The 14,593-nt window shown below is 39.9% G+C and overlaps 1 protein-coding gene across 5 annotated transcripts in view; it reads right to left on the bottom strand.

Annotated features, from left to right (window-relative positions):
• Window positions 1–14,593, bottom strand: part of prkcab (protein kinase C, alpha, b) — a 317,535-nt gene that overhangs the window by 100,059 nt on the left and 202,883 nt on the right. For all 5 annotated transcript variants that reach the window (XR_012401256.1, XR_012401258.1, XR_012401257.1 and 2 more), the window contains exon 4: window positions 2,830–2,941. Coding sequence is in view for 2 of the 5 variants with exons in the window: in XM_009299810.4 (XP_009298085.1) it covers window positions 2,830–2,941 (112 nt within the window). In the remaining 3 variants the exon portion in view is untranslated. The remainder of the gene's footprint in view (window positions 1–2,829; window positions 2,942–14,593) is intronic.

Raw genomic sequence — 14,593 nt, 5'->3', positions numbered from 1 at the left:
AAAGGAGCGAGGACCCAGTTGCAGATAAATAAGGATTTATTATAAAATACAAATAAAACAAAAAGGCAAAACAAACTACCCAGAGGGGAAAAACAAGAATAAAAAGGCAAAAAACAAACTTGACTGGGCTGGCAGGACAAACAGGACTGGATATCACAGGATAGGGAAATATTGACGACGAACTGGCACAGGACAGCAGACATGAGGGGATTATAAACTGTAGTAAATTAACACACAAACAGATGAACATAATTAACTAATAATGGGTTCACAATAACAGGACAAGACGGAAGCACGCGGCCATAATGTAAACACATAGCCACGTGCTTGGACAACACAAATAGACGCAAGACACGAGCACACGATAAATGAACACCTTAAAGTTCGCTCACACACATGCAACACGCATGTTTCATCTCAGCATCAACCAAAACCAAAAGCAACTAGACGAAGACGCTGAGAATGAAACAGCGCAATGCCGATAGAACAAAACACAAACACTAGTACAAGAGCTTGCTTGTCTGAGGCACCCAGAGCCCACACGGCCGCAACAAGCGGGAGCGCGCACGCTCTGTGCACACCCACGATGGCGCGCGCGCACAGAGACACACAATGACAGAAACGGGACAAGACAGAGCTAGTGTCTGGACTCTGCCACCAAAACAAGAATTCATGAGACCAGAGTGGCAGAACCCTGACACATATAGCCTAATGTAAAATTAAACTCATATGTATTTTAGCTTTAAGTGTATGGGAAAGGCTGCTTTTGGTTTCAGGTCACATAATACAAACATTACGTTGAAAACTCATCAAGTGGCTTGTGGCTTAGACCCTACTCTATTCACAACAATATAGTCTTTTAACACCTCTTATGTTGTTACCATTTAAAACAAAGTTTTAAGCACTTATCAAAAGACGTTACCAAAAAATCTGAGCAAGTCATCCATAGTGAGTCACTTAATTCAAATTGGAACGACTCTGAATGAACAATGATGGTTTCAATGTATTTTAGCCAAAAATTTTTTTAAATATATGGAAAAATCAGATCATTCAAATAAATATAAATGTAAGGTTAAATAGGACATCTTAGATGTGAATAGATGATATTTAAAAGAGGCAGCATTTCAGTGTTGATAATGGGCTTAGGGCAAACATATAATTAGAAATTTCCCTAAAATACTATATGCTATGCTATGCTGTACTATAGAATATTGTAATAAATAGCATCTTCTATAATTTCATGAAGAAGTGTGAACATGCAAATATGTCATTCACCACAGTTGCACCTGGAAAAATGTGACTTTGGTAAAGGTGTCTGCTGAAATAACCCATCAGCTCTTTATCACTCAGAACACCAAAACAACTTAAATTAAACTGATTAACCAATGAGATGTAATTGATTTAAATATATGAATTTGGTTCAGTGAAGCATGTATATATTTGTTACACAAACTACTGAAAATAGCTGACCCCTGATAGTCAGTTTGCAGAACAATGGTTTCCTCCTGAGCCTCACATACATCATTAAACTCATGCAGCTCTGTGAATGGCCAAAATGCTTAGTTTGACTTCTCTGTGATCGTCTACTTTTCCCAGTTGATGACCTACTTTCTGCTGAATCTGAATTTCACGATCTGAATTTCTGGTTTTGAATTTTAGAATACTGAATTTGATGTTCTGAATTTCTTGATAATTTGAAACTGTATTTTTATAAACCCAATATCTGCAGTCTTAATTCAGTACACAAACAATCTGAAGTTGAAAAACATGTGTATTTCAAGAGTTACACACTTAGCTGATGATCTATCAAAAGCTTGTTTGGCATGCTGTCTCAAGAGAGAGCCTCGAGCTCAAGGGATCCTCGAGCCTCGGGTTTGCTCCTGTTTGAAAAGGGAAGCTTGAGCTCGGTGGATTTCAGAACTCCCCGGCTGCGGTAGCTAAGAGAACATGTGAGAAAAGGGGCTAGACAAGTGCTTGATTGTTGTTGATGCAAGATGTATATCTTTAAATAGTGGGAGGAAACCGGAGAACCCGGGGAAAACCCACGCGGACATGGGGAGAACATACAAACTCCTCACAGAAATGCCTACCAGCCTGGCAGGACCAGGGCTGGCAGTGTTCTTGCTGTAGGGCTCAGAGTGCTAACCACTGGGCCGCCGTGCCGCCCAATCAATGGTAAAGGAGGAGAATTGGGGAGGACGTTTCTTCCAAACGAAGAGAAAGTGGACTGAAAACTGTGGTTATTTATAGTAGCTTAGGGCTCATATGATTGGCAGATAATGATTAGCTAATACGAGAACGGCCGTGATAAATCATAAGCACGTGATCCTCTCGAAACTAGTTTATAAATAAACCTCACAAAAATTTAATTAATTAAAATTCCAATAAGTAAATGAAAAACTATTTTAACAGCATGTAAATAAAAAAAAGTCAATAATTTAAATTAAAACGATTCAAATTCAGATTGTTTTGGCATATTATTAGCTCCATAACCCTAACCATATAGTAAGTACTTGTAGTTAATAAATATTACTCAGTAGTTAAATGAATCACAAGGACACCTTAAAATAAAGTGTAACCTAAAGTGCAATAAATACAACAATACATGCATTGTTCGTTCATGTTAGTACATACATTCATTAACATTAACCAATGGAACCTTATTGTGAAATGTTACCGAGTTGGAGTGTAGGCCTGAGGCAGGAGCTGCCCTTTCACACTGTTCTGAGGCCAGTTCTGTTCTATTTTGTTACAGGTTTAAGAGAAGATGGCCTTGTGTGAGTGCAAAAGGGCAACTTCCACCCTGGGCTGATGGAGCTTCTCACTCACTGTCGCATTTCATGCCCTGGTGGATGAGGCCGTACAGCAGCGATCCGCAGTGGTCGCAGAATGTGGGACTGCCATAGCTGTGGATCTTAAACTTGTGCTTGCTTCTGGGATCCTGCAGGAAAACCAGAGAAGACAGGAATCAGTCAACCCGGGCTCATTGTAAATATGTACCTCGGCCTACATTTTTACATTACAATGCCCTGGGTGTGTTGAGTTGCACATTCCAGATGACAAATCCACTAGAGGGCACTCTCTACATTTTTGTCAATATTAAATATTTTACTTATGGTGCGTCAGTTTTCTACACATCCTTCTTGGGTGAAGGCCACACTTGTTATACAGATCACCTACAGTATCAAACAACTGACCTAAACCCTTCCTCCCTTGATTTCAAAAGCAGACCTAAGAGAAAATTGTACTGCTTCCTTGTAGTTTTACCTTAATTTTACATTGCTTTTATCTCTTTTGTGGAAGCACGAAACTCAAAGCACTTTGCAGCATAAGCACAACACTGTACAAGGTGAGCTACTGAGCAAACTGACCGCACCATATGGAGATAGATAAGTAACGTATATGTATTCAGTTACAAATCCAAGACACTGTTGTCAAGTCAAAGTCTATTTATAAAAGACTTTTTTTTAGGAACACAAGGGGCCCAACTCTCAAGCTATTCACTCTAATCACTTTTCCCCAAGTCCAAAAGTGTGTATTTTACCATGGTGACCAAAACATTTCAGAAACAATCATACAGTTTTCATTCATCTTCCTTCGGCTTAGTCTCTGACTTATCAGAGGTCACCACAGCAGAATGAACTGCCATAAGTTTTACGCAGCGCATGCCCTTCCAACTGCAATCCAGTGGAAACACCCATACAATCACACTCATAATGTAAAGCCAATTTAGTTCATCTAATTTACCTATAGCCATGTCTTTGGACTGTGGAGCCACCAAGAAACATTCTATTTGACAGGATAAAAAAAAAAACATTTTTAGGAAACTAATCACTGAGTATGTTTACATGGACACTAATAATCCAAATCCGATTTCAATATGATTAAGATAATACTCTGATTAAGAGTCTACCGTGTAAACAGTGATTTTTGATAACCTTAATCTGACTAAGGTCATAATCGAACTAAACATAAATTGAATCAAGTCGTGGAGTATGCTGATTTTAGTCGTATTATTGAAGTGGAGTACAGACACGTAAACGCCCCAATCAAACTATAACAGTCGTGTAAAATTTTCACCATATTTTGCGACAGTCTATACACAGACACACACACGGCTGTTTGACACCATTTCCTGCACCTACTGAGTCAGGAAAGAACTACAGATATCTGCATTGAGAAATATGGCATGCATATCATATTTGATTTAAACAACACTCTTCCAGCAGTTCATACCCACATTCAATATCTCATTTGTCACAGGGGGCATGCATGGAATGCTGCTGAATGAAAGTGAAACTGCCGAACTGCTGTTAAAGTTGACAAAGTAAAAATGAAACACCCAAAATTACATGAAACGTGGATAGCGTGGCGACGTAATAACGTTAACTATGTGCTATCCGCTTGTTAAGTGATGACGTATGTAATACTGTTTCCGCGTCCAAGTCGCCATTCATTTGAGTGGAGAAATCATTCGTTTATGATCACGTTTTATTTCTATCACACATTAAAGTTAATTTTATATAAAATCATAGTGTACACAACAATCTCTGGGCGTGCTGCATCACAAATGCCAAAAATTTAACAATTAAAAAAAAAAAAAATCACTTTCTGGCCATCGGATATTAGGCATGGACATATATACTGCCATCGTGATTTTCGAAAGTATTAAATCGCTTTGTAAACGTTTATTATTACCATTTCATGAGTCTCCCCATTCAGTTGAATAGAGCGCTTGGACCCGGAAGCCGCTTCGCGTGACGTCACACTTAACAAGCGGATAACATGTAAAGCGAGATCATGAATAGAACTTCTTTGCAGCTATTCTAAATTGAGCTCAGGTACATTCTGTTTCCTCTGATCATTCTTAAGATGTTTCAGCAGCTTAATTGGAGTTCACCTGGGGTAAATTCAGTTGATTGGATATGATCTGAAAAGGTATACGCCTGTCTATATAAGGTCCCAGGGTTGACAGTGCATGTCAAAGCACAAACCAAGCATGAAGACAAAGGAATTACCTGTAGACCTCAGAGACAAGATTGTCTCGAGGCACAAGGCTGGTGAAGGTTACAGAAAAACTTCTGCTGCTCTGAAAGTTCCATTAAGCACTGTGGCCTCCATCATCCATTAGTGGAAGATGTTTGGAACCACCAGGACTCTTCCTAGAGCTGGCCGGCCATCTAAGCTTAGTGATCGGGGGATAAGAGCAGTTTTTAGTCAGGCAGATGATCAATAACCCGATGGTCACTCTGTCTGAGCTCCAGCGTTCTTCTGTGGAGAGAGGAGAACCTTACAGAAGGACAACTGTCTGTGCAGCAGCCTACCATTCAGGCCTGTATGGTAGAGTGGCCAGACAGAAGCCAATTCCTGCAAGAAATTTGCCAAAAGCCATCTGAAGAACTCTCAGACCATAAGAAACAAAGTTCTCTGGTCTGATGAGACTAAAATTGAACTCTTTAGAGTGAATGTCAGGCGTTACGTGAGCATGGTGGTGGCAGCATCATGCTGTGGGGATATTTTTCAGCAGCAGTAACTGGAAGACTAGTCAGGATTGAGGGAAAGATGAATGCAGCAATGTACAGAGACATCCTGAATGAAAACCTGCTTCAGAATGCTCTTGGACTGGGGCGACAATGCCGGACAATGACTCAAAGCACACCGCCATTGGAATCAATGGAGTGGCTTCACAACAACTCTGTCATTATCCTTGAGTGGCCCAGCCAGAGCCCAGACATGAATCCTATTAAACATCTCTGGAAACATCTGAAAATGGCTGTACACAGTCGCTTCCCATCCAACCTGATAGAGCTTGAGAGGTACTGCGAGGAGGAATGGGCAAACATTCCCAAAGACAGGTGTGTCATGCATTATGTATGTTTGATAATGTCACACAAACAAGACTAAATGTGATAGAAAACTTTAAAAATCATGATGTAACAGATTTCATAATCTAAAAGAGGCTTTTTATATATACAGAGCGATACAGAGTGTGACTGTTGCTTGGACATTTGGAAAAACAGAAGTTAGAAACTTCCAGTCATACCACCAGAGTGCTGTGCATGTTAACTTTTTAAAATTGTATCATCTGCTAGTTAAAAACTGTAAATTGCAAGTATAAGCAATAGCAATAGTGATGCTTGACTTAGCAAACAGAGCTAAAACTTCCATTTGCCTCACTGAATCTAGGAGTAGATGTCCAAGGTGACCGTTGAATGCTAACTAAAAAAAAAAAAAAACGGTTACCTAACAGAGACTGACCACGACAGCAGGTCAAATGCTTTGCTGCAGTTTCTGTCCAGAAGCAGAAAGTTAATCATAAGTCTGCAGGGTTATTTCACTGGGCCATGCAAATAGGCCAACCAATTAATCTGTCTCTGTGTGGTCTGAAAGTAATGAGAATTTGAATGTAGTCGAGGGGTCTCGAGTTTTCCCATAAATGAACGATTAATCTGACATTAATAAAAAGCTGTCAGACTGTGGCACATCAGAACTGCGTGGGAACGTTGAGTCTAGACTGTACCATTTCTTTACCTACAGTTGAAGTCAGAATTATTAGCCCCCCTGAACTATTAGCACCCCTGCTTATTTTTGCAATTTCTGTTTAACACATTTCTAAACATAATAGTTTTAATAACTCATTTCTAACTGATTTATTTTATCTTTGCCATGATGACAGTAAAAATATTTGACTAGATATTTTTCAAGACACTTCTATACAGCTTAAAGTGACATTTAAAGGCTTAATTAGGCAGGTTAGGGTAATTAGGCAAGTTATTGTGTAACGATGGTTTGTTCTGTAGACGATTGGGAAAAAAATAGCTTTAAGGGGCTAATAATTATGTCCTTAAAATGGTGTTTAAAAAATTAAAAACTGCTTTTATTCTAGCCGAAATAAAACAAATAAGACTTTCTCTAGAAGAAAAAATATTATCAGACATACTGTGAACATTTCCTTGCTCTGTTAAACATCATTTGGGAAATATAAAAAAAATAATATCAATTAAAAGGGGGGCTAATAATTCTGTCTTCAACTGTATATCATTCCACAACCAGATCAACACATTCTGGACAACACTAGGCAGAATCACACGATTACAGGAGACCTTTGAATGCTGAAGCTTCACAAACCAGAAACGGCAGCTGCGCTCAGAAAGTTTAACGATGAAACAATCGCAGGCAGAATGATGTCTGTTGTGCACAAATAAAATCTTTCTAGAATAAGAGAGGTGAGACTGGCAGGCTTTAATCTGATTGGCTGGCTTTGACTCACAGGGATTTATTAGTCTACTGGGAAACAAAGTCATGTTTGTTTACAAGTTCTCAGGTAGCTAATGAGCATTTCTGAGGACGAACTACAAAGTTCACGAGCCACATGGAACTGATATTTGAAATTTCACACTTTCTTTGAGTTATTAATTAGCTTTGGATAAACAGGATATCCTTGAGTGCAGAGTTATTTTGCTTTGTTTTTCAGCTCTGTCTGTGAAGGATAATTATTATCCATAAATAAAGACTGCTGCACTATAAAATAGTTGCTTTGCACTTTGTTGCATAGTCTGTTATTTCTGGAATTTATGGATTCAGAATAAACCATCCATCAACATGTCATAAAAAAATAAAAGTAACTTTTTTTTTTTAACATTAATCCAATGATAATTGTCAGGTTTGTTTGTATCAATTAGTTTGTTGGCTTTTTTTACTGTTTAAAATTCAGAACTGATATATATAGTAAGTGAAAAGTAATATATAAAAACAGCAGTAAGTCTTTGTCACCGACTCGGTCCCAGTCATTCCCCTCGCTGGCCAGCAGAGGCCGCCATCTCCGGACTTCTAGCATTACATCATCCATATACGCTGATTGTGCATACACCTGTTCTGAATCAAGCTAACGACCCACGTACCCTTTATAAGCCAGTTCCAAACACTCAGTCAGTGCGAAGTCTTGTTTAGCCCCGGCCAGCATTACTGAGCGTTATTCCCTGCCTGATTCTCGTGCATTACTCCAGCCTGTTTTCTGACTCTGCTTCGCCTTCTGCCTGCCCACGACCCACGCCTGATACACGGACTCTGATACTCGCTACCTGCCCACCGACCCACGCCTGATACACGGACTATGATACTCGCTACCTGCCCACGACCCACGCCTGATACATGGACTCTGATACTTGCAGCCTGCCCACAACCCATGCCTGGTAAAACCCTCTGTGTCTGTTCATTGCCAGTCTTGATACTTCATAGACTGTTGTGGATGTGTGTTTGCACTTTAGTGCATACTGTGTGTTTGAGTGAAAGCTTGACTAATAAATACTGCATAATGGATCCCTCCGTGTCAGTCTCCTCGTTACAGTCTTAATTGAAGAATGGAAATAGAAAAAATTCTCCCTGCGTTCGCGTGGGTTTCCTCCGGGTGCTCCGGATTCCCCCATAGTCCAAAGACATGCGGTACAGGTGAATTGGGTAAACTAAATTGTCCGTAGTGTATGAGTGTGTGTGAATGTGTGTGTGGATGTTTCCAGAAATGGGTTGCACCTGGAAGGGCATCCGCTGCGTAAAAAAATGTGCTGGATAAGTTGATTGTTTATTCCGCTGTGGCGACCCTGGATTAATAAAGGAACTAAGCCGACAAGAAAATGAATGAATGGATGAATTGAAAAAATGAGAAGAAATGATTGAATCTTGTGTCCAGACACTTGTTTGTGTTACACTTTACTTGAAGGGACGTTCATAAGACCATCATTAAACCTTTATAATCATTACATGACAAATATAAATAATGTGACTGAGATTTAAGCATGACATCTTAAAAACAACTGTCATTGAGGGTCATTAGCTCAGTCGTGACATTTTAAATGCTGTTTGCTGTTCATTCATTTTCTTTTCGTCTTTTCCACCACAGCGAATGAACCGCCAACTTATCCAATAGGTTTTTACTTAGCAGATGCCCTTCTAGCCGCGATCCATCTCTGGGAAACATCAACACACACACTCATACACAACGGACAATTTAGCCAGTTTAACCAGTCTTTGGACTGTGGGGGAAACCAGAGCACTCGGAGGAAACCCACGCAAACGTAGGGAGAACATGAAAACTCCACACAGAAATGCCAACTGACCCAGCTGAGGCTCAAACCAGCGACCCAGCGACTTTCTTACTGTGAGGTTGAGCCACTGCATAGCCTATATATATATATATATATATATATATATATATATATATATATATATATATATATATAGGCCACAGGCCGAGTGCCTTAGTGCCCCCACCAGTGCCGATATACAGCCATATCGCACTGCTACGAGTGTGATATTGTGTTTATACAACAGTTAGGCGGCATAATTGTGTATATAAATACAAAATCAAACATGGAGAGTCTCAAAAACCCTTTTGTATGAGGAACTACTTTCTTCAGGATTCAAATCATAAGCTGACAGTTAAACAGTTGAGCGTGCATCTTTTAAACTTTAGATCTTTAGTGTCTGCTTATTTCTTGCTGTATGTGGGCGGAGTAATACACAAAGGGTTAAGAGGCTGTAGGAGTTCTGATATTGCAGAATATCGCACAGCTATCAGCCAATCAGATTTGAGAACCAGACAGAACTGTTGTGTGTGTGTGTGTGTATATATATATATATATATATATATATATATATATATATATATATATATATATATATATATATATATATATATATATATATATATATATATTTATATATATATGTGTGTATATATAAAGACGATCTACTGCAGTTCAGACTGAGCATCAGAATGGGAAAGAACTGTGATTTAAGTGACTTTGAACATGGCATGGTTGTTGGTGCTGGACATGCTACGACAGCAGAAGACCACATCAGGTGCCACTCCTGTCAGCTAAGAACAGGAAACTGAGGCTACAAGTCGTACAGGCTCACCAAAATTGGACAATAGAAGATTGGAAAAACGTTGCCTGGTTTGATGAGTCTCGATTTCTGCTGCAACATTTGGATGGTAGGGTCAGAATTTGGCATCAACAACATGAAAGCATGGATCCATCCTGCCTTGTATTAACAATTCAGGCTGGTGGTGTATTGGTGTGAGGGATATTTTCTTGGCTCACTTTGGGCCCCAATAGTACCAGTTGAGCATTGTTGACTACAGCCTACCTGAGTATTGTTGATGACCATGTCCATCCTGTTTACCTATAGCGTATGTCTTTGGACTGTTGGGGAAGCCGAAGCATCCAGAGGAAACCCACACAAACACTGGGAAAACGTGTAAGCTCAACACAGAAATGCCAACTGACCAAGCTGGAACTCGAACCAGCAACCTTCTTGCTTTGAGGCAACAGTGCTAACTACTGAGCCCAAAATCTTTGATATAGAGGTCAATTTATTTAACATGAACTAAACTGCAGGCATATGACACAGCATTCATATGTGCTGTTTGGATAATACAGTAAGAGATCCCGTGTTCCCTCTTTTGGGGGCTGGCAGATGTAATTTGTACTACTGTACGCCATCGCAAAATACTTTGTTATCAGTGAAAAGCCTGAATGACAAAAAAACTGTGGTTGTAACATAAACCTAGACCTAAATCTGTAGTGTTGTAATTAGTAGTCCAGGTATTGGTGTTCCTGACGCGCAGAAAATGAGTAGCTGTGTTCAAATCCACCTGGCGTAGTGTGCTATTTCCTCCAGACAGCTTCTGTCACCCTGCCTAAGTACTAATTGAATAGGCCAGAGTGTAAGCAAAGCAAAGCAGATGCAGTCTGTGCGCCTGGCCAATGGAGGAGCGTGTAATGAAAACAAACAGTGGACAGACCCCAAGAACCTGGTGATTGGCACAGAATGAGTCAGCGAAGCGCTTTAATTACTACCTTGGCATCTTAAATAGCATTTGGGCTATATTTTTTCCTCTGTTTCTGGCTAGTATCAAGCTGCTGCGACAGAATTATGGCACAGCATTAACTCCCGATGGCCTGCATCCCAATCTGCAAACTTCTACTATGCACTAAACATATTTACTTTGCTTGTGATGGGAAAGGACAGATCTGAGCAGATGGTATGGCAGTATACTGGGACTATGATAGCACAAAACTCTTTGCTATGTCAGTTTCTTGAACATTTCCCTTCTAGACGTATCAACATTTCAACAAGTCCACAATTAAAAGCTATTGGAATGTCCTGAAAGGCATATTTATTTCAGGGACGGCTGTAGTTTCTTTCAGTTAGATTCAAAAGGCAGCATTTTCCCCCGTTTAAAACAAAAAGGATGAATCGTTTAAAGTACAGGAATGTGCAATAACATTTGCATGTTGACATGCAGTTTAAAAATACAAAAACTACTGCGTCAGCTTTAACCTTGCATTCTTGCAACCTTGTTGTAACTGAATGAGTTGGAAATAAAGGTGGCAGAGTACTAATGTAGCATGTTGTAGGTAATATTAGCCTGTGGCTAGCATAAATGAATAAACACCTTGAACAAAAATTGGGAAATTATTTAGGTTAAGGGACAATCCACTTGAAAATAGGCTCATTTACTACTTACCTAGTAATAATCAGTTTAGTTTCACCATTTTTTATACCATTCAGTCAATCTGGCAGGATAACTTTTAGCTTACCCTACTGAAACTGGCTGGTTTTAGCTGGTTAACCAGGCTGGTTTTAGAGGTGTTTTGGCCACTTCCAGGCTGGTTTTCAGCCATTTCCAGCCTGGTCTTAGCTGGTCATCAGCTTGATCAGCCTAGCCAGGCTATGAGCCCAGTCAAAACCAGCTATGTCCAGCTTAAACCAGGCTGGTTAAGCTGGTTTTAGCTGGTTATTTTTCAGCCTGACCACCTAAGACCAGGTTGGAAATGGCTGGAAACCAGCCTGAAAGTGGCCAAAACCCCTCCAAAACCAGACTGGTCAACCAGCTAAGACCAGCCAACCAACTTAGGCTGGTTTAAGCTGTTTTTTTCAGCTCAGCATAGTTCATGAAATCATATTAACCCATACTGCTCAAAATAAACAAATAGTATCAACATTTTTTTTTCTATTTAAGTTTTACTCTTTAAGGTTACATCATGTACTAAAACCAACAGAAATTAAAAGGTGCTATTTTCAAGGCTGATATAAATAGAAACTATACACTCATTCTGTTGTCATGAGTTGTGCACATTCAGCAAACCTCCTAATTCCAAGAGCATGAGGACATTATGATTGTTTATGAGCGTCAAAAGTGGCGCATCTGTTTGGCGAAATATTTGACTCTGGTCACTGCATCTCAAACGACATAACTAATGAAATCTCCACTGTTCTGAGCGAGAGCACTTATGATCAGCACATCATCGATGACGTAAGCGTGCTCAGGCCTGAATGTAATGTTAGTGCGGGCCGTCGGGGGAGACGGGAGGGGGGACAAGTGTGCTTTGGCCCAGTTCAAGGCAACTGTACATAGAGTGAGTATGCTTGAGACATGAATAGACAGTGTTTTTTAGCCTTCATAAGGCGGCACGATTGCGATTCGACACTTCATGGGATTCGACACTTGTAAACACTCACTCCATCGAGTTCATGTGGCTCTCGATTTCACCCACACAGCTACCAAGCCGACCAATCACAAAGTTTTCCCTATGCGTCATTGTGACATGCGGCTTTATTTTTTGCGAGGTACGCATCAGCGTTGGTGGCTATGTGAAGGCTGCACTGGAGCATACGTGTGCGCTTGACGCAGAAGTATAAATCAGCCTTTGTTAGTTTCAGGGGTTGTTATCTGAGAATAACATAGATTTTCGTGATCGACTAATCACGAAACAAGTACTCCAGAGAACTGTGTGACAATGACTACTTAAAGAACAAAAAAGGAAGAAGCTATTAATATGACTCATCCTACAACGTTAATCTGTAATATACTATTTCAAGAGTTTACACATAGCTGATGATCGACAAAGTGTAATTGGCATGCTGTCCCGGGAGAGAGCCCTGAGCTCGTAATATCCCGGGGCTCGCTCCTATTAAAAGGGCGAGAGAGGAGTTGAGCTCTGGTCTTGAGAACTCCCCTGCTTGTCGGCGTGTGGGAAGTGTACACTAAGGTTTATCTTAGATAATAATTTGGATTAATCGATTGACTATGGTGTATGTTTTTAGACAGTGGGAGGAAACCAGGGGGAAACCCACGCGGACAAGGGGAGAACATGCAAACTCCTCACAGAAATGCCAACCGGCCCGGTAGAAGGCTGGATCAGCGGCGTTCTCGCTGTGAGGCAACAGTGCTAGCCACTGGGCAGCCGTGCCACCCTATCGGAAAAAAAAGTAGGTGTGGAAGGGGGGAAACTTCAAAAAGAAGATACATGGAGTGAAAAGCTCTAGTTATTTATAATGCGTCCGTAATCATCTGATTGGGCAGATTACAGAGCTAATGTGGTGCCAGCCGTTTTGATCATAAACACGTGATCCTCTCAAAATTAGTTTATAAATAAACCGCACATATCAATAAATATCAAAGAAAACGGCAAAATCAAATCACTTCGTAGCAGCTGTGAAAAGAGACAAGATTAAATCGTTTTAAAGGGGGTCTTTAAATTGCATCCAAAATAAACCAATTGCCATTTGCTGTTTATAATGCATCCAGCCAATGAAGTTAAAATCGTCAGTGGACAGTTGATCACGAGCGAGGGCGGCTGAACTTCTGAACTCTCATCTTGGAGAGGATTAGAGGCCTGCACCTCTCTTTCATCTCCTCTGGTCTGTTCCTCTCATGTTTATCCTCGTTTCCCCTGCATTCGCTCATGCTGTGCGTTCTGCCTCTGTTCATGCCATTTGTGATATAATCAGCTTTACCGCTGTCGAGTGAATCAGTCACGGATGAAAATAAAAGCTCATCTTCTGCCTCTGTCTTTTTCCTCCCAGGATTGAAGGACGGGTCAGTGTGTGTGTGTCTGTGTGTGTCTGTCTATCTGTGTGTAATTGTGTCTATCTGTAGTCACTTTTCTGCTGTTGTTCTAAGAACAGTCAGGTACGATTCCAATTGTGTTTTCCAGTCCATGTTCCACAGAGACTTTTAATTTTGAATAAGCACTTCCAGTAAACAGTCATGCCATTATAAACTCCCCACGGTTAAAGTCTTCAATCCATGTCTCTATTCATTTATTATTATTTTTTTTGGCTTAGTCCCTTTATTTATCAGGGGTCGCCACAGTGGAATGGACCGCCAACTTATCCAGAATATGTTTTACGCAGCAGATGCCCTTACAGATGCAACCCAGCACTGGGAATCACCTATACACTCTAACACTTTCTGCAGGTTTCATCAAGCCAAATTTAAGACTTTATAAGACCCTTTTAAGACCATTAGGAAATTTTAGATTTCTATGGAGCAAAACACTAAGGATTTTTTTGTAATGGCCAATGAAATAATAATAATAATAAAAAAATCAAATGTACCCACTTATTTTAATTTGTCAAAACAAGAAAACTCCAGTTGTATACACTTTATTTTCCAAAATAATGTATTTTTTTTAAATGACAAGTTTAATATTGCTAAAAGTAAATATGCTTATAAAGAAAAAAACATGATAATAAAAAATAAATAAATAAATAAATATATATATATATATATATATATATATAT

This window comes from Danio rerio, chromosome 3 (genome assembly GCF_049306965.1).
Source record: "Danio rerio strain Tuebingen ecotype United States chromosome 3, GRCz12tu, whole genome shotgun sequence".
Lineage (NCBI taxonomy): Eukaryota > Metazoa > Chordata > Actinopteri > Cypriniformes > Danionidae > Danio > Danio rerio.
The sequence above is the reverse complement of the archived record's forward strand: the minus strand, read 5'-3'. Positions and strand labels throughout refer to the sequence as shown.